The following is a 24,936-nucleotide window of genomic DNA, read 5'->3' as shown; positions in this document are numbered from 1 at the left end:
TGGACTTAGTGTATGTCACCCATAGCCCTCTGGCTAAGGTTTATTGGTTAAAAGTCTTACAGTATATGTCTTGGTGGTTTAGGTAACTAGATCTTCTGACCAGTGCCGTTACAAAGTAATTTTACATCTCAGGCCAAAGTGTGCACCCCCCCATGATAGAGATAAGAAACTGTTACATGGTTAACTCTCCAGGGAAGAATGGTGGAGTTTAGACTTCATGGATGGTAGAGCTTAGACTTCTTCAGCAGACAGATTGGTTCATGTAATGTTGGACCTAAAGCACTTTGCAGAACACTGTCATTGTCAGATGGAGTAGTAAATCCAGCAAGGTACGGACCAGAGCAATTGCATCATTGCAGCTTTTTCCATTATGGATAATTTTGTTATGTGAAACTCATTCTTGTACAGTGAACTTTAAACTTTTGGGAACAATGTACGGGTGTGGTTGGACACACTAGCAATTGAACCCTAACCTGGGCATCAGAATACAAGTTCTCAGCCTACCTTACTTCATCAATGTTACATAGTCATCCACAAACCTTTAGAAATGGTCTGGACAAGGACTTTTCTTCTTCCCTCTGTCAACTTGCCTTTCCAAAAAGACATTTCAGTAAATTTAGCCCAACACAATTTTTCCTCCAAAGTAAAGTCTGATGAGGGCCTCTCCCAGCTTTCCTGCATGTGGCTGGGATCCTATTAGGACAGAAAATCCTCTTGTGAGTAAATTTAAGGCGAACCAAAATGCAATATAGAGCAGCTTTTCAGGCTTTAGACACATTCTCATTTACCTGTCAGTAACCAGCTTTGTGATGTTATAGTTCTAGGTTGTAAAGCCACCTACACACTCAACTGTCCACCAGCGGCCCTCATAGACTGCTTCCAACTCAGCAGTGCCCTATGTCTTGACTGCTCCTCCTCTGCTTGGCTAGCATCCCAGTGGCTGGGCAACAGGAAACAAGCTCCTAGAACCTCCCAGCGGCTACTTCCCCCTTTCTTTTTGTCTGTCAGCTGTGGGGTATTGAGTCTGATCACACTCCCCCCAGCTCTGGGATTGGTCAATGGTGCAGGCCGTACCTCTGTGCTTGCCATAGTGTTTCCTGCTGAACAAAAGTGCCTTACCTGTTTGTTGGTTTGTTCCTGGTGCTGACCTCTGCTATGTTCTCAGATTTCTCTACTGTCTGCTGCCTGCCCTGACCTTTGCTATGTTCTCAGAATTCTCTAATGTCTGCTGCCTGACCTTTGCTATGTTAATGGATTATGCCTGGTGCTAGCTGCCAGCCCTGAATCCTCCGGAGTGTCTTCCATATTGGTTCTGCTATTGCTGTATGGTACATCCATTATCTTCTACCTTGGGTCCTCTAGAGATATTCTACAGCCTGTGTATAAAGGTTTGTGTATTAAGCCTTCGGGGGCAATTTAGTATGATAGGTCTGCTTACCTAAAGGGAAGTGGGGGCTGTAGGGCTACAGTTACCGCTATTAATGCTTACTGGAGTGCCTGCGTCCAGACCTTACATAGGTGTACTCTGGTTGGCTGATTCAGGCACTGGCTTGGATACACACAAGTGTGGTCACAGTGTGGTCTCCCTACATACTTACTGGCTCTGCTACTGTCCACCTGGAATTTAGGGTGTTCCTGCTAACATTTGTGTTACTCAACTTACAGTAGAGATGCAGTGGCCAATAAATGGAACCACAGTAAGTTGTGGGGGACAGAGCAATTTACATATCTATTAGTGTGTGGAATGTTGAAAACTTTACCGACAGGTTTCCTCTCCAAGAGAACAAAGGAATGGCAGGTTGAAAAGGTAAGTATAAGCAAGTCTTCTTTTACAGATTGCCCTTATTTTTTGAATCAGTGACGGAGTTGTTTCAACTCATCAATTAGGAAATCTCAGTTTTTGGGGGACTGGCCGTTTATAGTATGCCGTTCTACTAAGATGGCCTTTTAGAGACAGATGTGCAGGCTGCTTTTTTTTATTTATTTTTTTTTAGATATTTCTTACTTTTATAAATGGTATGAGCGGTAGGCAGCCGTGGTTTTTTAAGTGATGTTGGTAGTAAATGACCAGATCGTGGATGTAGATAAAAGATCTTTCTTCACAGCTGAAGAATCTTCCCGTATCTCCTCTTTTAATAGCATAGTGCATGACTCCCTTGTTATTCCGCACTGGAGAGAGAAGAAGAAGAACGGGTGTAAGATGTGGATTTCTAGTACCTGACAGATTGAATTTGCATCATCGGAGTGGTACTGTGGATACGAGAAATAGGTACATATATGCCACGTCCCGATATATTTGAATTTGAGAAAGGAATTTGGATGATGGACTTTGTAGGCACAACACTAACTACGTAGTTTAAAAAGTATATACATTTTTATGTACAAAAATATATTCGAAACAATATTAAAATCATTGACTATTCACAATGTTGCCTTGAAGCATATAACACACTACCTATGGATCAAAGGTAGTGGACTACTTAGTAATAAAGGAACAAGGAGCAATCTCCATGAATTAATATAGTATCATGGAGTATGAAAGGCGATGTGTGTCATGATTCAGCTCAGCTCTACATGTTACGCGTACTCAAACGCTTCTTCAGGAGCTTGGGGCATATTCTATGAATAGAAAATCAACAATACATTTCTACATATAATAATAAAACAAGACAGTATTAATACAATTTATAATACAATAATGATATTCTTTTACTGTCCGAACTTCCCCAACCAACAGCACAGCCAAAATCACGTTTTTGGATTTAACAATTTTTAAGGATTTGGATGGCTGCCTAGCAACCAGCCTTTTCCGGAAGGAGACTGCTGGTAACACCTTGCTGCATGCAGCCAGCGCACACCCACCAGCATTAATTCGCAGGATCCCCTACGCGCAATATATCAGACTTCGCCGCAACTGCACATACCTAGCTGATTTTAAATCGGAAGCCAATCTATTACGAACATGCCCTTTGGGTAGTGTTTACAGTAAATCACTCCTGCGCAAGGCCTACAACAAGGCGTTGGAACAGACAAGAAACACTCTGCTTTATCAAAACAAAAATAAGAAATCTGAATTTAAGTCTACATTAAAGATAGTTACACGATTCTCATCACAACATCGTGAGGTTAGAAACATGCTTGCTAACCACTAGCACCTATCAGGATCCCATTGTGAGGAAACATATCGGCTTGAGACCCGAACTGACGTTTAGACGAGCCAATTCATTACGCGATAGATTGGTATCCAGCCAATACTCTCCAACCCCCATCTCTACAAACAAGGGCATGGGCATCCACAAATGTGGTAATTGTAATTTTTGCTCATGGGTCTGTCCCGGAACCAAGTTCACCCTTCCCAATGGGGAACAATTTTGTCCCAAGTTTAGGGTAGATTGTGGTACACAGGGGGTTGTATATCTAATGTCCTGTATATGCTGGGGCATTTTACGTTGGTAAAACGGCTCGTCAATTTAGGCAACGAATTAAAGACCACATCTACTATTCAGCTAATGGCAAGATGCTTACTCTGGATAGCAGACACCTAGATCTTTACCTTAGGTTTGACACGTCATGTGTTTCCTTCATTGCCCTAACTGTAGTTCCCCAGGACCCTCGAGGGGGAAATTGGGATAGAGTTATCCTGCAAAAAGAAACCCTGTGGATCGAGCGATTGGATGCCACATGTGCCCCTGGCATTTACGAAACTCAGTCATGCAAACCCTTTTTATAGGTTAATGATGGGGGTTTTGCTAAAATAATCTATCATACAGTATATTCCACAGTATGTGACCTTACCAATCTGTGCGATATGGGTTATGTATGTAATCCAGATCCAGTTGGAATGCAGATAAATAATTTTCCCATTCTCTCCCCCTCTCCAGCCTTCTTTTCCTCCCCCTTCACACACTGTGTCCTATCATGACATGGTTGTGGCTCAAAAGGAAAAATTCTTAAGACATGATGATATAATTTGGTTATGTTTTTTATGTACTGTGTGTTATATAAGGAATATGTTAGTATTCTTGTTGTACTGCCTTTGTACTGTTAACTATCTGATTCCCTGACCACCTCTGGCCATTGTGGTTCCCGGTCACGTGGTTGGGCACTCTATTGTGACTATGCTGTTGTTGCTGCTTGTTGTTTAAGACCCGCCCTAGTGGGGACACTAGTTCTGGGGGCCTGGGGGGGGGGGGATGGATTCCCTTAATTTGCATCGATTTCCTCTCACTTCCTGTTTGGGGCAGGAAGTGAAGGGAAATCTCTGCAATGGGACAGGGATGGTAAAAAATAAACTGACAGGGGTTATAACCCTACTCTATCCAAAATGAAAAAAAAAGTGTTGCCTATAGTTCTACTTTAAGCACAAATTTCTGATAATTTTATGGAGAGGACTAAGAAGATCTAACCATGCCAATGGTGCAGCAGAAAACATATAGCACAGTGAGGAAGGTTTGTGGTCCAGGATGAGAGGACAGTGAAAATTAGAAGCAGCGCACACCCCTCTTCACTGTTGCGGAATGCCAGCCGCCCGCATACAGGAAGCAGTAAGGCCGTTTTATGGGGGCGCTAGACTAATTTTCCTTTCAGCCCAGTCCACTCCATAAGACTGGTGCTACAATAACAGTGTAGCGAAAGCCGGCGGGGACTCTTTCCATGCTGCCCCCCTGCAAAGTGCTGCCCTAGGCCTGGGCCTTGTCGGCCTAGGCTAGGATACAGCATTGGCTCATCCTATTGCTACTGCTGCACATATCCCACAAATCACCAGATGGGGTTTCTCTCCATTTGCAGAATAGATGCTTGCTCATCCTCCTTTGAGTATAGCTATGAGAAAATACCCCACTTAGTTGACACCCTTAAGGCGAACACCGCTCCTACTCTTTTTCCCGTCTTCATTTCTTTATTACCCCCAGATAGGGGGCATGCTTGAGTGAATCAGAGTGCTATTTTAGCATTTCTGTGTGAAAGGTGGCCACCCAAATATCACAAGATTTCTGCATCCAATAAGAGATTCCGGCCTCCCAAAGTTTTGTGCCCATAGCCCATAACAGGGGATCTATCTGTCCCAATTGTATTTCCACCAGCCTGAGAAAGCAGGAAAGTGCCACCTTCAGGTCGGTAGACAAATTGCAGCCCAACTCTTGTCTACAAACTGAACGAAGAACTCCTTTTATTTGCTTCCATTTGATCTGTTAAATATTTTGTTAAAAATGTTTACTTATATCTGTTCAAAAAAATGTAGAAAAATATATTTTGATCCTGTCAGAAATCCACAGAGCTGATAACTTCCTGCACTCTTTGTTTATGCTGCATTGTTATCAGTTAGCACTAGTTTGACTTCTTTCTGTGAGGACTACAGAACATCTCACAGGGACACAGATAAAAAAGACAACATACTCTATCTAATTGACAGAAATATAGGAGGAGAGGATAAACTATCCAACAGTATACTGGCCTGACTATCATCTAAACGTCAGACCAGCTGGAAGGAGGAAGTGCATCAAAGCATCCATTTGTTACAAATAAATTACCGTATATTCAAAAAGACAATCTGAGTCTAAAAGGTTGTTAGTATATTTCAAACACCACAGGCCCTCATTACATTAACCATTTATCCTTACCTGAAAGACAGTAGAGTGAATCTATTCTTGGTCTGACAAGGAAAGAACCATTTGGTTGGGACAGGAGGAGGGTCTCCGCCTCTGCGCGATACACATCAGAAAACCAACTGGGAAGAGAAAACAATAAGTGGCCAAAGCATACCAATAAGTGGCCAAAGCATTAGTAGTAGAATATCATGGGGTCTGATATTCTACTACTAATCACCCGGCTAGGTAATCTTGGAGTTTCATTTCAGATAGTAAAAATGTAGCTGTTTTTCTAATTGATCAATGTGAGTGGTTGTTTCCTTCCAATAATTATGATTTTTATTATATGGCTCTGTGGTTTCTTTTGGCAATACATGTAATGCCAGGGGTGAATAGAGAGTATATAGGACTGGCACTGTAACATTTGAGGTGGAACATCATTACTTTTTAGGAGGACCTTAATAACTCTTCAGGTGGATCTTCTTAACTCATGAGGTGGGCCTGCATAACTTTTGAGATGAACCTTCATAACTTTTCAGGTAGACCTTCTTAAAGTGTCACTAAACCCACATCACTAAAACACTATCAATAACTGGTGTATTACGTGGTGTTCATACTCATTCGGTCACTATGAGATTCATTTTCTGTATTTTGCAAATCCTGGCTGATTCTGCTGCTCTCTATCTCCCCCTTCTGTCCAAGTCCCCAATTCAGCTTTGAATTTTGCAGAGATGTGGTGGCGACTTTGCACATGCTCAGTGTTCAGTCTATTTTCTACCCTGAGCATTAACTCCCTATCACATATGAGCAGCCCTTGTGACTATAGAGTCACACATGTGGGCATATACACAGTGGTAAATGACACACCATATTATTGCAAAATAAATAAATATAGATTTGATTTCAAATATATATTTGTATGACAATTTAAAACAGTTTGTTGATATGAATTATTTATATTTTAATCTGTATTCCAAAGGCTGTTTTTTTAATTTGTTATTTTTTTATTATAAACATGTGACCTGCAGCAGAGGACTAGAAACTCCTTCTGCTTATGTTTCCCTGCAGAAAGGCTGGGAAAGATTTGGATCATATGACAGCTGTATATCACATAGGAAAGAAGATACAGAGCCATCATCCATATGCAGAAAGAGAAGGGACAATGTAAATTAGACAGTGTGTGTTTAGTATCACTTTGACGCTTGAGGTGGACCTTTGTAATGCCTGAGATGGAGATTCCTAATGCTTGAGGTGGACCTTCATAACTTTTAGGCCTCGTTCACACCATGATGCAGTCTCAGATACGTCAGTACCAATTGTTCTCTATGTGCCCTGTTCACACCACAGCATGCAGATTTTTTTCTGTGCTGAAATCTGCAATGTGTATTTAGTTTTTTGCACAGGAAAAAAAACTGACATGACATCAAAATTGGTGTGAATAGAGCACATAATTGACTGATGTCAATGTGCATAAAAACTGACTGAAACGCGCATGTGAATTGATGTCTCTGCAAGTGAAATCTGCACAGTTTTCCCATCAGTTTTCATGCAGGTATTGGGTGAACAAACCTATTTGAGGAGAACTTGCTTAAATTTTGAGGTGAACCATCTTTATCATTTAAGGTGGATGATCATAACCATTTACGGTAGGCTATCATAGCAACTTCTCAAATCGATTCTCATAATTTTTGTGATGGAACCTCTCATAGATCTTAGTTTGCAGAGCCTTACCAGTTAAATAATTACACATTATAATGTGACTTAAAAAAATCATCCTCCACCCCAAGCTCCAAATCTATCTGTGTGACCTACCTCTGCTCCTCCAACGACTTCTCCCTGACCAGATAATCACAAGGCACGTATCCCCTTATAACATCTCCTCCAGTCACGTCCACCTTGCTCACCAGCCAGCGATTCTTTTCCATTGAATGGACTCGGAATCGTTCCTTGGCTTTAATACTGATCTCATCCTTACCCGTGGCTTGCCAGTCTTTTACACTCAGGTATTTGTCAGAAATACCAAACCGTTTGTGATTACTAAGAGAAAAGAGCCACAAAACAATTACATTGTTTCTACTGGATGACCAAACAGAACAATCATGAATTAGACTTTTTGAGAAGTTAACTAACAGAATACATATATGGAAAGCTTCCACTGTGAGAGATTTGATGAAAAAAATATAGTACAATCCAAATCTTGATCATAGATAGGCTTGCAAAAAAAAAAAAGTCAATATTTCCAGGACACCCAACTGATACCATTAGCCATAAAAGCCATTATGTACTGTGTCTGTACCCACCCCAGCCATTGTACTGAAAGGGCTGGTTATGCTTTCCCCTCATTTCAATGGCAATGCAGAATGGCCTTAAACAAAATGCTGGAGAAGGAGAGTGCTTTGACGGGGTTCTGTTCATTATTTACCCTCCCTACAGTGGCAAGAAAGAGCAAATTAAGCAGATTCTTATTAATTCATTTGAGGATTGGCTTTGGTGAACATTACTCTAATATTTTTCTTTCCACAATCTTCTGAAATGAAGGTCGTTTATTGGCTTCCTCGTTCCAACATTCCAGCATTAATCTGTAGATGTTATTTGTGCATAGTGGTGGCATTGGCAGTCTGTATCCCTTTTTGAGCTTTGTTGCCAGCACCTTGGAAGTTAGACCTGCAAATGAACAAAAGAGAATTAATGGTAAAAGAGTCGACCCCTAGATTCTTGGATGTTTTGTATTATTCAATAGCTTTCTCTTCCTGCCATAATTCCTGGCATGGTTAATTTCACCTGGGAGTTTCAAGTCTGACTGCCTGAGTCCAGACCCGGGAACTTGGTGCAGAGAACCCCACAAAGAGAGTCCCCAAAAGGGAAGAAGCAGCAGCAGACTGATGGGTCATACCTCTGCCTAACCTGTTTACAATGATGTAAACGTGCAATAAGGGTTAAACCTAAATTGCTTTGCAAAAAATTTAATAATTCCTGCATCTCCTATATAATGATTTCCTTTTTGCCTTATTCGATGCTTTTCACTCTTGAGGGTCCAGAGTAATGCCCCGTACACACGGTCGGACATTGATCGGACATTCCAACAACAAAATCCATGGATTTTTTCCGATCGTTCTGAACGCGATGACGTAAAACACGTACGTTGGGACAATAAACGGGGCAGTAGCCAATAGCTTTCGTCTCTTAATTTATTCTGAGCATGCGTGACACTTTGTGCGTCGGATTTGTGTACACACGATCGGAATTTCCGACAACGGATTTTGTTGTCTGAAAATTTTATAACCTGCTCTCAAACTTTGTGTGTCGGAAATTCTGATGGAAAATGTGTGATGGCGCTCACACACGGTCAGAATTTCCGACAACAAGGTCCTATCACACATTTTCCGTCGGAAAATCCGACTGTGTGTACGGGGCATAAGAGTAGCTGATCCCGGGGTAATTATGGGAAAATATCTTATTTTTCATACTCTGGGTGGGGAGGGGGGGGGGGGGGGGTGTCTGCTGGTAGATGGAAACGTCTGAGCCAGGAGAAGGACATTACCTTTATATGGATGCTGTCCCAGTGTGAAAATCTCATAAAGGACAATTCCGAAAGACCACACATCAATTTTATCAGAAAATTCAGAATACTCTAAGACTTCTGGAGGCATCCATCTTACGGGAATTTCGTCTTTGTTTTCCGTAGGTGGCATTCCCTAAGAAAGAAGGTGAAGGTACAGAAACATTTAATTGGATGAACCAGGAGCCCTTATTTGCTCCAGTCCTAAAAGTGTTGTACAGGCAAAACATGAACATATTGGCAACAAATGGCTCAGTATATAGTGCCGTACGATCCTTTCTAAAGTTTTCTTCTGAAATGAGGGCTTGAAAAGCACCTGTAGATCATTTACATATCACTCCTGGTAGTAACATGCAGAAATATGGGTTGCACAGAGACTGATCAATAGTATATGGGGGTTGGGAACCCTCTCTTGCAGAAATCTCAGTCACAGAATGACTGGCCAAAATTGTATGGGGGTGGGACATCCCTCCTGCATAAATGTGAGATGCAAAAAGACCAACCAATAGTATATGGGGGTGGTACATCCCTCTTGCATAAATATGAGATGCAAAAAGACCAGACCACTAGTATATGGTGGGTGGAACCTCCCTGGCCATGCTCCAGCTACTTAACTTTGGCCTCTCTTATAGGCAAAAATGTGAGTCACAAAAAGATTGGCTAATACTATATGGGGGGGATCTCCCTCCTGAAGAAAAAGAATACATTTAGCATTTGAGGCTCATTCTTTTTTTTTGTGTCAAACCTTTTTGGAAAGTCCAAACTGGGAGACTTTGCAAAGTAGATTGTTGCCAACCAGGATATTGCGACCATTGAGGTCAAGATGGCGAACACATTTCACTTCCAGGTAGGCCATTGCATCTGCCACTTGCTGCGCTATGTACATGAGCTCCGCTTCCTCTAAATGAAGCCCTTCTTCACCTGTAGAGAAATGAGAGGAAGCAATATAAATGGAGAACATTATCTTTAAGCATCAAAAACAAATGTAAATTAACCGCTACCGGACCAGCCGCCGCAGTTATACTGCGGCAGGTTGGCTCCCCTGCGTGAGCCGTCGTAGCTGTACGTCGGCTTTTTAAGACGCCTCCGGCGGCGTGCGGGCGCCCGAAGCGTGTCCCCGGAGCTGATGCAAGTGCTCGGTGGGAGTGATGACCACCAGGCACCCACGATTGCTCGTTACAGAACGAGAACGGGGATGTGTGTGTGTGTGTAAACACACAAATCCCGGTTCTTTCAGGGGAGTAGAGACAGATTGTGTGTTCATACTAAGTATGAACACCGATCTCCCTCTTCCCCTAGTCAGTCCCCTCCCCCTGCAGTTAGAACACACACTAGTGAACACAGTTAACCCCTTGATCGCCCCCTAGTGTTAACCCCTTCCCTGCCAGTGTCATTTATACAGCACTGATCGCTGTATAAGTGTCACTGGTCCCAAAAATGTGTCAAAAGTGTCTGATTTGTCTGCCACAATATCGCGGTCCTGATAAAAATCGCTGATCGCCGCCATTACTAGTAAAAAAAAATAAATAAATAATAATGCCATAAATCTATCACCTATTTTGTAGATGCTATAACTTTTTTGCGCAAACCAATCAATATATGCTTATTGTGATTTTTTTTTTACCAAAGAATACATATCGGCCTAAACTGAGGAAAAAAATATATTTTTTTGGGATTTATTATAGCAAAAAGTAAAAGATATTGTGTTTTTTTTCAAAATTGTCACTCTTCTTTTGTTTATAGCACAAAAAATTAAAACTACAGAGGTGATCAAATACCACCAAAAGAAAGCTCTATTTGTGGGGAAAAAAAAGGACGTCAACTTTGTTTGGGTACAGCATCGCACGATCATGCAATTGTCAGTTAAATCGACGCAGTGCCATATCGCAAAAAATGGCCTGGTCATTGAGCAGCCAAATCTTCCGGGGCTGAAGTGGTAGGGTTTCCCATAACAACCCTAGACCACTAACATGACCCTTATGCCCCGTACACACGGTCGGACATTGATCGGACTTTCCGACAACAAAATCCATGGATTTTTTCAGACGGATGTTGGCTCAAACTTGTCTTGCATACACACGGCCGCACAAAGTTGTAGGAAAATCCTATCGTTCTGAACGCGGTGACGTAAAACACGTAGGCCGGGACTATAAACAGGGCAGTAGCCAATAGCTTTTGTCTCTTAATTTATTCTGAGCATGCGTGGCACTTTGTGCGTCGGATTTGTGTACATACGATCAGAATTTCCGACAACGGATTTTGTTGTCGGAAAATTTTATAGCCTGCTCTCAAACTTTGTGTGTCGGAAATTTCTATGGAAAATGTGTGATGGAGCCTACACACGAGGTCCTATCACACATTTTCCATCGGCAAATCCTATCGTGTGTACAGGGTATTAGACTGATCTTAACACTCCATATTTCCTTCATTAAACCTTACAACGTAATTCAACGCATACATTAAACGTTAAACTTCGCTCAGTACCTAACCTTTATGGCAGTACTCATTAGAGATCCAGGGCCAATGGAAGGAACCACTGGAAGTAATCTGACACTCCCGGAAGTGTGTCGAATTAAGGGGATTCAACAGGCACTGTAACTGTTAAGGAGAGTGAAGATCAGTGGTGTGGGTGGCAGGACAGGTAATTACAAAATCTCTCCTTTACGAGTGGTAATATTTTTTCCAATATTTGAATTTGCATGAGGGTTTCTATATAAATCTGTCCTTTTCCAAAGGAGGACAAAGCAACAAGTTTACTCAATTGCCACCTTCCCAAGCTACAGGGTCCTTTTGCTCCTCTTTGCTCCCAGTGAGTGTTCCATGCTCTAATGAATTTCAAATAGGAATGAGGGAGGTAATTTTTGCAAAATCATTTTTTTTTTCGACGGAAAAAAACTTTCTATCTTTTCATTTCATTTATTTGTATTTAGTCATTATTTGTGAGATACTTTCAAAGGGTTATACTGTTCTACTGACCATGCAAAAAGGTTTGAAGGTCTCCTTTCTCCATGAACTCTGTGACAACATAGATGGGATCCTGTGTGGTACACAGTGCATACAGTTTGGTGACATTCCTGTGACTTAGCGTCTTGTGAATCTCAATTCCCCTCATGAAGTTGTTCTTTTCAAAAAACTCTGTAGGGTGAGATAGAGAACAGGATAGTGAAATGAGAACATGGTCTTAGAAAACTCAGTCTCTGACCATCTCCTAAAGTATGTCTGCAGTCTCTGACCATCTTCTGGAGTATGTCTGCAGTTTATGACCATCTCCTGTAGCTTGTCCACGTTCTCTGATTATTTCATGTACCATGTCTGCAGTCTCTGGCTGTCTCCTGTAGTATGTCCACAGTCTTTGACTGTCTTCTGTAGTATGTCTGCAGTCTCTGAATAACTCCTGTAGTATGTGTACAGTCTATGATTATTTCATGTAGTATGTCTGCAGTCTGTGAGCATCTCCTGTAGTATGTTCACGGTCTCTGATTATCTCCTGTAGCATGTCTGCAGTCTCTGATCATCTCCTGTAGTATGTCTATGGTCTCTGATTATTTCATGTAGCATGTCTACAGTCTCTGACTGTCTCCCGTAGTATGTCTGCAGTCTCTGACCATCTCCTATAATATATATGCAGTGTCTCTGACCATCTCCTATAATATATATGCAGTGTCTCTGACCATCTCCTATAGTATATTTGCAATCTTTGACCATCTCTTGATAGAATGTCTACAGTCTCTGGAAACTTTATGTGGCATTACATTCGCTAATAATTATCTGTGGCCCTTGGGTGACCTCAGTGGCTGCACTTGAGACCTCCTATTCTAAGTATGCTAAGTGTGGCCATGGATACAGTGGATTACACACAATTTGGTGAAGAAAAAGGAATGAACACCTGACTTCAGCACATCGGCAGTGTTTGCTGGATAGCATTAGTGGCTTTAGGTTGCTGATAACAGCCAATCACACACACCTTCAGATATGGTCTGGATAAGGACTTTTCTGTCTCCGTCTGCCCACTTTCCCTCCCAGAGGCATATCTCAAAAGTCTCAGCCTTATTGCTTTTCACTTTTTTCATTAATGTAAAATCTGCCAAGGGCTTTTCCCCGGGGTCCTCCGATTGGCTGGGAACCTGCCAAAACAAAATACCTGTGATCAGTACACGTAAAGTAGATGTAAATCTTTACCCCAGAATCTCATAAGATCTGTAACATGTTTATGTAATTTCACAAGTAATTTTAGTCTTTTAAAATCTGCAGCTTTCATTATAATAACATCTGGTGATCCTGCCATGAAGGTGACTGTTCAGGCATTTCCTTTTATAAGGTGACAACGCTGTCCCTTTCTTTTAGATCTGATGTCACCCTGTCACTGGAGTTTCCAGTGGAGACTACAAGTGGTGTGTGAACACACATTACACAGACATGGTCCACTGTTATCACCATCGGGTAACCCATCCTTAGAAATGCCATGCATGCCCTGATTTCCTCCCACAACCCCAAACCATACTGGCAGATCATTTCAATTCCAGGCAGGTAAGTGTGTCTAGTTGACTGTGACAAGGATATATTAGATTATAAGGTTTTTCCACATCTGGGCTGATGTACAGTAAATGGTTTCAGGCTCTTTTTAAAGTTCTCTGGGATATGTCAGTTTCCTATTAATTGATCAGTCAACCTAATAATGGTATTTTAGGTATTGATGGATCCTAGTGTGCACAGTTAAACACTGGTTACCTACAGTGGGCACGGAAAGTATTCAGACCCCCTTAAATTTTTCACTGTTTGTTATATTGCAGCCATTTGCTAAATTCATTTAAATTCCTTTTTTTTTCTCATTAATTTACACACAGCACCCCATATTGACAGAAAAACACAGAATTGTTGACATTATTGCAGATTTATTAAAAAAGAAAAACTGAAATATCACATGGTCCTAAGTATTCAGACCCTTTGCTGTGACACTCATATATTTAACTCAGGTGCTGTCCATTTCTTCTGATCATCCTTGAGATGGTTCTACACCTTCATTTGAGTCCAGCTATGTTTGATTATACTGATTGGACTTGATTAGGAAAGCCACACACCTGTCTTTATAAGACCTTGCAGCTTACAGTGCATGTCAGAGCAAATGAGAATCATGAGGTCAGAGGAACTGCCTGAAGAGCTCAGAGACAGAATTGTAGCAAGGCACAGATCTGGCCAAGGTTACAAAAAAATTTCTGCTGCACTTAAGGTTCCTAAGAGCACAGTGGCCTCCATAATCCTTAAATGGAAAATGTTTGGGACGACCAGAACCCTTCCTACAGCTGACCGTCCGGCCAAACTGAGCTATCAGGGGAGAAGAGCCTTGGCGAGAGAGGTAAAGAAGAACCTAAAGATCACTGTGGCTGAGCTCCAGAGATGCAGTCGGGAGATGGGAGAAAGTTGTAGAAAGTCAACCATCAATGCAGCTCTCCACCAGTCGGGGCTTTATGGCAGAGTGGAAAAAAAATGAACTTAAATGATTTTAGCAAATGACTGCAATATAACAAAGAGTGAAAAATTTAAGGTGGTCTGAATACTTTCCGTCCCCACTGTATATGTCTTGAATACTCCAACAGTGAGATCTCACTGCTAATGTGGGAGTTTTGAGTGTCTCCACCCACCGTTGTGTGTCCCAGCTCCTCCTATTGCATTTTTCATAATATAAAATAAATATAAAATTGAGCAGATATGGTGGTAATGGACACAGCAGTTGTACAGACCTGGGAACTCAGCACAGGGATGGTGGGAACCCCTCATAATGGGCACAGCAGGTGTACAGACCTGGGAACTGAGCGAGGAGATGGTGGGAACCCCTCATAATGGGCACTGCAGATGCCCAAACCCAGGAACTCAGCACAGGGATGGTGTGAACCCCTCATAATAGGCACAGTAGGTGTGCAGATCCAAGAACTCGAAGAAGGGATGCTGGGAGCCCCACATAATGAACACAGCAGTTGTGCAGACATGAGGACTCAGATTAACTCTCTAGCTTCTATCAAAGTTATACATTTTGGGTGAACTGATAATAATGAGGAGCAACCACACATGGGAACTAACATGCGCCTGTACTTGGCTATTACTGGCCTTGGGACACCAGTTAAAGCGGAACCTCAGACATTTTTTCAACTCTCCATCTATTAAATCTTCTGCCCTTGTTGTTTTAACTTTGGATAGTAAAATATTTATTTTCTGTCAGTAAATACCTTATACAGCAACTTCCTGTTTCTTGTTTGGGCATTACCCTTTGCTTATGACATCAGTGACATCATGCACATCTCTCTCTCTCTCTCTCTCTCTCTCTCTCTCTCTCTCTCTCTCTCTCTCTCTCTCTCTCTCTCTCGGAAGGGAGGGGGGATGAGTCATAAGAGGGCCAATGAGAGCTGCAGAGCTGGAGGTGTGTCTGTGTAAATCCAGGAAGTGAACAGGCAGCAGCTTCAGCTGCCCACAGTTAAAATGGATGCAGCCAAACTCAGTGGAGGGAGATTTCGGCAGTATATTTGGCATGTACAGAATCACAGTATATATAAAATAATATTCAAAGTGGTTAGAGGGAAGCTTCAGAATGGCAAGGATGTTTTTATTACAAATTATGTGAGCAGACTGTGGTTCCTCTGTAATGTATTCTTTACTGCTGCAGACAAAGCTGTCATTTAAGAGGGTTGCCTTTTTGTGTAGCATTTTTTTGTGTTTAGATATCTCTTACTTTTAGAAACGGTGTGAGCGGTAGGCAGTTGTGGTCTTTTAGGTGATATCGGTAATAATGGACCAGATCGTGGACGCAGGTAAACAATCTTTCTTCAAAGATGAAGACTTTTCCTGTATCTTCTTTCTTGATAATGTAATGGAGGACCTCTTTGTTCCTGCTTACTGGAAGGAGAAGGAAATGTAAGACTTGGCCTTGGCCTCTTGTAGTTCAACATTTTAGGCCTAACAAGTTTTGAAATGGCTGCTAAACATTGTGTCAAATGTTTTTTTTTTTTTGGTCTATGACCCCCATTGGGGACATTTACCCTCACTATCTACCCATCCATGTGACACCCAAGGGCTCTCTAATTTAGCACTGTGACTATGTTTTTTTAAAGCTGTTTGAACAAAGCTGAAAACAACTTTCCCTTTTTTTTTCGTTTCATTGTGTGCTAGCTTTGGGAATTGAGCAATTAAATGTTAAAAAGTCGCAATCTGTGCCAAACTGTTATGCCGTGTACACACGAGCGGACTTTTCGACAGCAAAGGTCCGACGAAACGAATCCGCCAGACAATTCGATCGTGCGTGGGCTTCATCGGACCTTTGCTGTCGAAAAATCAGATGGACTTTAGAAATAGAACATGTTTCAAATCTTTCCGACGGACTCGAGTCTGGTTGAAAAATCCGTTCATCAGTATGGTAGTCCGACGGACAAAAAAAAGGACGCAAGGGCAGCTATTGGCTACTGGCTATGAACTTCCTTATTCTAGTCCGGCCGTACGTCGAATTAGTCGGACTTTGGTGTGATCGTGTGTAGGCAAGTCCGTTGCGTCGGAACTCCGTCGAAAGTCCGTTGAGAAGTCCTTTGGACTTCAGTCCGTCGAATATCCTCTCGTGTGTACGCGGCATTAGGCAAGCTGAAAAGTGGCAGGCTCACTATAAGCTTTACTCACCTGAAAGACAATATCCTGAGTCTTTGCTGGGTCGGACGAGGAAAGAACCGTTTATGTTTGTTTCAGATAGGAGGAGGGTCTCCGCCTCTGCGCCATCTATTTTAGTAAACCAGCTGGGAAGACACAAAAATAATTTTCCAGAGCAAATTATCAGGAAAATCACAATATACAGTGGGTATAGAAAAGATCCAGCTGTATTTACAAGGGAAACTTATAATATCTCAGATGTGACACCAACATGTCAGAAAAAATAAAATAAAATTAAAAAAAAAAAATCACTGATTTGGTAAAAGGATTACCCCCTCTTGTGTCAGTATTTTGTTAAACCTTTTACTTTAATTACAGCCTCTAGTCTGTTGGGATATGTCTCTAATAACTTTGCCCATCTGGACTTTGCAATACAGTGGAACCTTGGATTACAAGCATAATCGGTTCCAGGAGAATGCTTGTAATCCAAAGCACTCGCATATCAAAGCGAGTTTCCCCATAGAAGTCAATGGAAACGAAGATAATTCGTTCTGCAGTGACTTCTATTACATGCAATACCGCATGTGGTCAAAGGTGGGGGGGGCGCCAGAGAGCCTCGGAAATACTCGGGGACAGCTCAGCTGAACTCAGAAAGTCTCGGAAAGGCTCGGAAACAATTGGGAATGGAGTATTTCCGAGTGTTTTCAAGTATTTTCCAAGTGATTCTGAGTATTTCCGAACGGCCCCGAACCGTTCTGAGTGTCCCCGGCGCCCCCGCACCTCTGGCTAAATGTGGTACTGCACACCCCATTACCTTAAATTCTGCTCGTTTTGCGAGAGAAAACTTGCAAACCGAGTCAGAATTAAAAAAAAAAAAAAACGCTTGTTAACCGCGTTACTCGTAAACCAAGGTTCCACTGTATTTGCCCACTCTTCTTTTGCAGAACTGCTTGAGTTCAGTTAAATTTGATGGTGACCGTTTGTGAACTGCAGTCTTCAAGTCATTCCACAGATTTTCAATGGGGTTTAGGTCTGGGCTTTGACTAAGCCATGCAAGGACATTCACCTTTTTCTCCTTCCTCCTTCCTCCATGCTTTACTGTAGGAATGGTGTTCTTTGCATGGTGAGTTGTATTGGATTTCCGCGAGACATATCGTTTGGTGTTGAGGCCAAATAATTCAATTTTGGTCTCATCTTACCACCTTAAATGCACCTTGAAGATTCTGAGGCCACATGGAAAAAGGTGTTCTGGTCAGATGAGACTAAAATTGAATAATTTGGCCTCAACACTCAACACCAAACGATATGTCTGGCGGAAATCCAATACAGCTCACCATACAAATAGCACCATAACTACAGTAAAGCACAGAGGTGGTAATATCCTGTTATGGGGGTGTTCTCTGCAGCAGGGACTGGAGCACTTGTCAGGATAGACTGGTCATATGTTGCTTACACCTAGAATTTCAGCCTACCTTTGTGTAGCATTATGGAGGATTATCCTCCCGTTGATGTTTGCCGTGTATCCTCTTTTAACCCAGCATGGTCTTTTCCATGCTTTACCTTTGTTACATTGTACTTATTATACATATGTACCTTGCATTTTTGTATCTTTGTACTGAAACTTTTGTTCTTTCAATAAAATACTTGAACAAGAAAAAAAAAAAAAGAAAAAGGTGAATGTCTTTACATGGCCTAGTCAGAGCCCAGACTTAAAGTGGAGTTCCACCCCCCCCCCCCCCCCCAAAAAAAATAAATATATTAATGTGCTTACAAAAAATTTAAAAAAAACATTTGGAGAAAATTTTTTTTTTTACTCACCTCTAAATGCCTGTTGCTAGGGGGTACCTCGTAGTCTGCCTCCTTCGGCGCCTGGGCTCCTGACGTCACTTCCCTCGGCGCAGGAAGGGAGATCGCCTCTCCCCTTCCCTCTTGTCAATCATCTGGGACAAGTGACCGGTCCCAGATGATTGTGCAGCCAGTGACGGCGCGCGGCGTGGCTCGCGCATGCGCAGTGGGTGCCCAGCTGTGAAGCCACAGCCAGGTGCCCACAGTTAAGATGCCAGCACCACCGAGCGGAGGGGGGGGCGAGCGGGGCTTTGATCCCTTGCATCACTGGACCCTGGGACAGGTAAGTGTCCGATTATTAAAAGTCAGCAGCTGCAGTATTTGTAGCTGCTGACTTTAATTTTTTTTTTTTTTTAAGTAAGAACTGCGCTTTTAACCCCATTGAAAATTTGTGGAATGACTTGAAGACTGCAGTCCACAAACGGTCACCATCGAATTTGACTGAACTTGAGCAGTTCTGCAAAGAAGAGTGGGCAAATATTGCAAATTCTAGATGTGCAAAGTTAGTAGAGACATATCCCACCAGACTAAAGGCTGTAATTAAAGCAAACGGTGGTTCAACAAAATACTGACATAAGGGGGGTGATCCTTTTTCCAACTCAGTGATTCTGTTTTGATTATTTAAATTTTTTTCTGACATGGTGTTATATCTTTTCCTTGGATATTATGAGTTTCACTAGTAAATACAGCTGGATAAAACAAAAAGTGTGTCTGTCTTCATTTTAGGCTGCAAAGCAACAAAATGTGATTATTTTAAAGGGATGTGATTCTTTTCTATACCCCCTGTACACGCTGGGATCTGATGTTCCATAAATCAACCATTCAGCTAGTGAAACAAGAGGCTAAGCTAAGTGTACCTAAAATTAAAAACAGACAAATCAGCATAAGGGACTAAGCTTAGAGTCAGTAGGATGTGTCCCTTGTGCTGACTCCTCTTCTTTCAGTTGAAATGCTCCTCCGTTCCCCCCACCCCTCCCCAAAGGGCTGTCACAAACTCTCATCAAGAGAGTTGGACTATACCCATCCATTTTGCCAAGCTGACCTCTGCTCAGACCTTAGTACTCTATGACCAACCATGGACATCTTCTGGGAAGATAACAGAGTACATTAATGATTATCTTGCTAGGGTTTCTGTAGGCCAAACTGTATGCCGGTTGTGGTGTATTGAATGTGTCAATTCTCTGACCCTGCAAACAAAAAGATTTACCGATAAATCTAATTTGTGTTGCAGCCTACTGTCACAGTGGCAGGCCATAGATTATGCGATTTTTCTTTCCATCAACCACGGGTTGTGGGAAAGAAAACTGCTGGATTCCCTCTTCAACACAGTCAGCAGAGCCAATCTCTCCCAGGAGAACACAGTGATTATTACTAGTGGCTATAGCCACTGGCAATGATCGCTTACTTAAAATCTGACATGCTGGTTCTACCCAAATCTATCGATGATCAGCCTGCCTACAGATGGATAGAACCTTGGCCAGTCCCTGCTGTACTGGCCAAGATGCCACCCATCTTTGGCCAGCTTTACTACTGTGACTTTACAGTTAGTACAGTTTGTCTGCACATTAAATTAAAACAATTTGTCAAAACAGGAATGGCATTCCAGACATGTACTGTATGTGTGTTACATAATCTTCCCACAAGATGTCCATGATCATTGCCACGTACCTGGTGGAGATCTTGCTGGAGAGGGGTCTTTTTGTGCACCTCTTGACCAACACCCCTAGTAGTGGTAACAGGTGATTTGAGGACACAGAGTGGCACAAGGGCCATTGTAGGGTAGTGCCAGCAGTTGTTTGGTGGATACAGATGACTGTGGGTCACCAAACAGGGACCAGAGGCCGAAAAACTGTGACACTTGACCAGCAAACTAGAACAGTCAGGCAGCATAGTACATATACATCAGGTAGAGGCAGAGTCAGGAAACAAATCAGGGGCCTTTTATAGCTGATCAGCAAGGTGCAGGAATGTAGGCCAGAGGCAGAGTAAGGGTACAAGCCGAGGTCAAAACGGGTAGGCAACAATCCAAAGACAGGTCAGAGGCAAGTCAGGTCATTCACGAGAAGGCAACCATAGTAGCTCAGGGCACAGGTAAAGCAGGAGCTAGCTGAAGATAACTCAGCAATCTGTTCATGTCACAGTCCAGCTTAAATAGGTCGTTTGGCACCAATGTCAGTGCGCCTATGCACATGCTGCTAAACATACATGCTAATATATTTGTGTGTGTATGCTCATACACATCTTGCCATGAGCTTTTGCTCAAAATTATGAGCATGCTTGTAGGCAGGCACAGTCTGTTTTCTCCACTGTAGGTGGCACTTGAGTTGAGTGGTACCACAGCCTGGAGAGGAAGTCAAGGGGAAACATAGTTTCTCTATGGTTTTTTGGGTCAATGGAGGAGCATTTTGGTTCGCTACGCTGCAGCCATGTGACCCTTGGTGGCCATTTTGAGTCAAAATGGGATATATAAGCTCATGCCCCCAGGTTTTGGCAAGCATTTTTGCTAGTGGCTACTGTAGGGAGAGAGACCCCCACCTTGTTAGGGAAAGGTTTCAGATAAGAAGGGACTGGCTAGGGACTTGCTAACCTGGAAAGAAGCCTTCCCACTTGGGACCGGACCCGCCAAGCCGCACTTCACCCTTTAAACAGACACTATTGGCACCTCTCCTCAGCCACATCTTTAACTACATTGAATTGTGAGTTATTCCCCTAAGCGCCGCTCTCCGTTTTATTGCAACTGGTCTTCTCATTCTGATATGTACTGGACTTTTCTTACAGTCATAAAACACTCACACATCGTAGTATTATTCCCTTAGAAAACCTGGTTTATGATGTAGAAAAACCATGACAAGTTAGCATTAGTTATTAGGCCTGAAATGATTTCAAAGGTTCTTGTCAGCTGGTGTTGGCCTTTATATGGATGATTTCAGTTTGAAATTAGCTTGAGATGCTTCGTAGACTATTCAGAACTTATTGACGGGTGCATTTGACCTGCAGTTGAGTTCTTTCTGGCTTTCATTTGCCCTGCTTCAAATGGTTTATGTACTCCTATTGACTTGTATGGGATGACGAAACGAGCTTGAAATGAACAAAAGCCCATCAGCACAAATCCTTGGTTCCTTTTTTAGTAGCAAAGTTTAAAGCTGTATCAGCCCTAGGCTCTTAGAACGAGTCCACAACAGTGATTAATGAACAGATTGTGATGTATGCAACCATTACTACTGTCTTACCCTTCTACCCTTCTTTTGTGATGGTACTTTGTAACTTCTTTTGTGGAACCTTTTGTATTGGAATCCTCATAAAGTTTTGGAGTAAAAGTTTTAAAAATAAGGTTAAACCATATCAATTGACTAATTAGCAAGACCTCCATATCCCAATCTTCTCTGTCTGCTTGACTTACCTCTGCTCTTCCACTGGCTTTTCTTTGACCAGGTGAACACAAGGCACGTATCCCATTAGAGTGTCCTCATCTCCAGTCACCTGCACCCTGCTCACCAGCCAGCGATCCTTTTCCATCGAAAGAACTTGGAGCCGTTCCCTGGCTTTAACTGTGAGGTCATCTTCGGCTGTGGCCTGGAAGTCTATTACACTCACGTATTTGTCCGACAGACCACTATTTCCATCATCCCTAAGTAGAAACAGCAACCAAAATAAGAGTTTATTTATTTTTTTTTTTTTTTTTATATAATCTGTTTTATTTAGTTTTAAGACATACAGTGCCTTGCAAAAGTATTCACCCTCCTTGGCATTTTTCATGTTTTGTTGCCTGACAACCTGGAATTAACATGGATTGTTTGAGGATTTGCATCATTTAATTTACAGAACATGCCCACAACTATGAAGATGTTTTTTTTTATTATTGTGAAGCAAACAACAAATCGGACAAAATAACAGAAAAAGTCAATGTGCATAACTATTCACCCCCCTGAAGTCAATACTTTGTACAGCCACCTTTTGCGGCTATCAAAACTCCAAGTCGCTTTGGATAAGTCTCTATGAGCTTACCAAATCTTACCACTGGGATTTTTGCACATTCTTCCTTGAAAAACTGCTCCAGCTCCTTCAAGTTGGATGGTTTGCACTTGTGAACAACAATCTTTAAAGTCTGACCACAGATTTTCTATTGGATTGTGGTCTGGGCTTTGACTAGGTCATTCCAACACATTTACATGTTTCCCCTTAAACCACTCAAGTGTTGCTTTAGCAGTGTGTTTGGGGTCATTGTCCTGCTGGAAGGTGAACCTCCGTCCTCGCCTCAAGTCACACACAGAGTAGTACAGGTTTTGCTCAAGAATATCCCTGTATTTAGCACCATCCATCTTTCCCTCAACTCTGACCAGTTTCCCAGTCCCGACTGCTGAAAAAACATCCCCACAGCATGATGCTGCCACCACCATGTGGTGTTCTTTGGGTGATGTGATGTGTTGGGTTTGCGCCAGACATAGCATTTTATTTGATGGCCAAAAAGTTCAATTTTAGTCTCATCAGACCAGAGCACCTTCCTCCATACACCTTGGGAGTCTCCCACATGCCTATTCGCAAACTCAAAACATGCCATTTTGTTTTTTGCTGAAAGTAATGGCTTTCTTCTGGCCACTCTGCCATAAAGCCCAGCTCTATGGAGCGTATGACTTATTGTCGTCCTATGTACAGATACTCCAGTCTCTGCTGTGGAACTCTGCAGTTCCTCCAGGGTTACCTTGGGTCTCTCTGCTGCCTCTCTGATTAATGCCCTCCTTGCCCGGTCCGTGAGTTTTGGTGTGCGGCCGTCTCTTGGCAGGTTTGCTGTTGTGCCATGTTCTTTCCATTTGGTTATGATAGATTTGATGGTGCTCCTAGGGATCATCAAAGATTTGGATATTTTTTTATAACCTAACCCTGACTTGTACTTCTCAACAACATTGTCCCTTACTTGTTTGGATAGTTCCTTGGTCTTCATGGCAGTGTTTGGTAAGTGGTGCCTCTTGCTTAGGTGTTGCAGCCTTTGGAGCCTTTCAAAAAGGGGTGTATATGTAATGACAGATCATGTGACACTTGGATTGCACACAGGTGGACATCATTTCACTAATTATGTGACTTCTGAAGGTAATTGGTCGCACCAGAGCTTTTTATGGGCTTCATAACAAAGGGGGTGAATACATACGCACATGCCAATTATCAGTTTTTTATTTCTGAAAAATAATTTTATGTATATATTTTTCTAATTTTACTTCATCAACTTGTACTATTGTGTTCTGATCCATCACATATAATTCAGATTAAAAAAAAAACATTGAACTTAAGGCTGTAATGTAACAAAATAGGTAAAAAGCCAAGGGGGTGAATACTTTTGCAAGGCACTGTACATACATTTAAGTTACAAACACTCACAGCATCTAGATCTCATCATGTGAAATCAATGAAATCGAAGACATGGTACATGACATCAATATCTCTTATTATTACTATCAAAGTATTTCCACAATACCTGTGATAGACAAGCATTGTGTCTTGTCAAAATAAAATATTTGATGCCGGAGGAGCTTTGTAACACCATCAGAAAAATATTTTTTTTTTAGAAATTATGTGACGGTGTTAGCAGAAAATTAAAGTGGTTGTAAACCCTGTTACACCACTTTTACCTACAGGTAAGCCTATAAAAAGGCTTACCTGTAGGTACCGTGAATATCTCCTAAACTTGCACAGTTTAGGAGATATACACTGTATCCACATTCGCCGACATCACCAGTAGGTGCACACCGAGGAAACGGCCTGCTCATGCAGTACCTCCGCTATACCATTGGAAACGTTTTCCCCTTCTTGGGTTGTCCAAACACCATCAGGACATTATCAACACAATTTGTTTATATGTGACCAGTAACCCTTATCACTATTGAATCCAACTATGCAGAACACTGACATTGGGGATATGCACATTTTACTCCATGAGCATTGACAGTTTATATATCTTGGCCTCCATAGGTGCACACGCTATTCATTCTTAAAAGAGAAGTATGGGACTTCTTTCTTTATCCCCTATTCATACTTAGGTGGATGCAGCATCTGTCCCCCGAACTCCTCTTCACTAAGAACCGAGCCACCGAACACCACCGATGGCTCAGTTCTCTCACCTCCCCGAGCAGAGAGCTGCTGTCTGTCACTGATCTTGGTGACGTCAGCAGAGAGTGGACCTCAGTCGCTCTCTGCTGAAAACGGGTCACAGGAGTGCAAAATGGTTTGCACTCATGTGACCCTTAGGAGAAGCCCAACCAAACGAGCTCAGGCTGGACTTCTCCTTCGAGAGGTTTTGTGGACTGAAGGGTATAACTCTCAACACTAGATTTA

General features: G+C 42.2%; 1 protein-coding gene across 2 annotated transcripts in view; it reads right to left on the bottom strand.

The window, feature by feature from the left end:
* LOC141114014 (tyrosine-protein kinase Srms-like) overlaps positions 1-24,936 on the bottom strand; it is a 36,756-nt gene that overhangs the window by 7,105 nt on the left and 4,715 nt on the right. For both annotated transcript variants that reach the window (XM_073607435.1, XM_073607436.1), the window contains exons 2-13: positions 22,013-22,240; positions 16,801-16,913; positions 15,866-16,029; positions 13,109-13,268; positions 12,121-12,279; positions 9,890-10,065; positions 9,127-9,280; positions 8,087-8,249; positions 7,398-7,622; positions 5,619-5,725; positions 2,006-2,169; positions 540-693 (exon numbers count right to left, since the gene is read on the bottom strand). In XM_073607435.1, coding sequence (XP_073463536.1) covers positions 540-693; positions 2,006-2,169; positions 5,619-5,725; positions 7,398-7,622; positions 8,087-8,249; positions 9,127-9,280; positions 9,890-10,065; positions 12,121-12,279; positions 13,109-13,268; positions 15,866-16,029; positions 16,801-16,913; positions 22,013-22,240 — 1,967 coding nt within the window. The remainder of the gene's footprint in view (positions 1-539; positions 694-2,005; positions 2,170-5,618; positions 5,726-7,397; positions 7,623-8,086; positions 8,250-9,126; positions 9,281-9,889; positions 10,066-12,120; positions 12,280-13,108; positions 13,269-15,865; positions 16,030-16,800; positions 16,914-22,012; positions 22,241-24,936) is intronic.

The sequence above is a fragment of the Aquarana catesbeiana genome, linkage group LG12 (assembly GCF_042186555.1).
Source record: "Aquarana catesbeiana isolate 2022-GZ linkage group LG12, ASM4218655v1, whole genome shotgun sequence".
Taxonomy (NCBI): Eukaryota; Metazoa; Chordata; class Amphibia; order Anura; family Ranidae; genus Aquarana; species Aquarana catesbeiana.
This window is presented reverse-complemented; position numbering and strand designations above follow the sequence as displayed.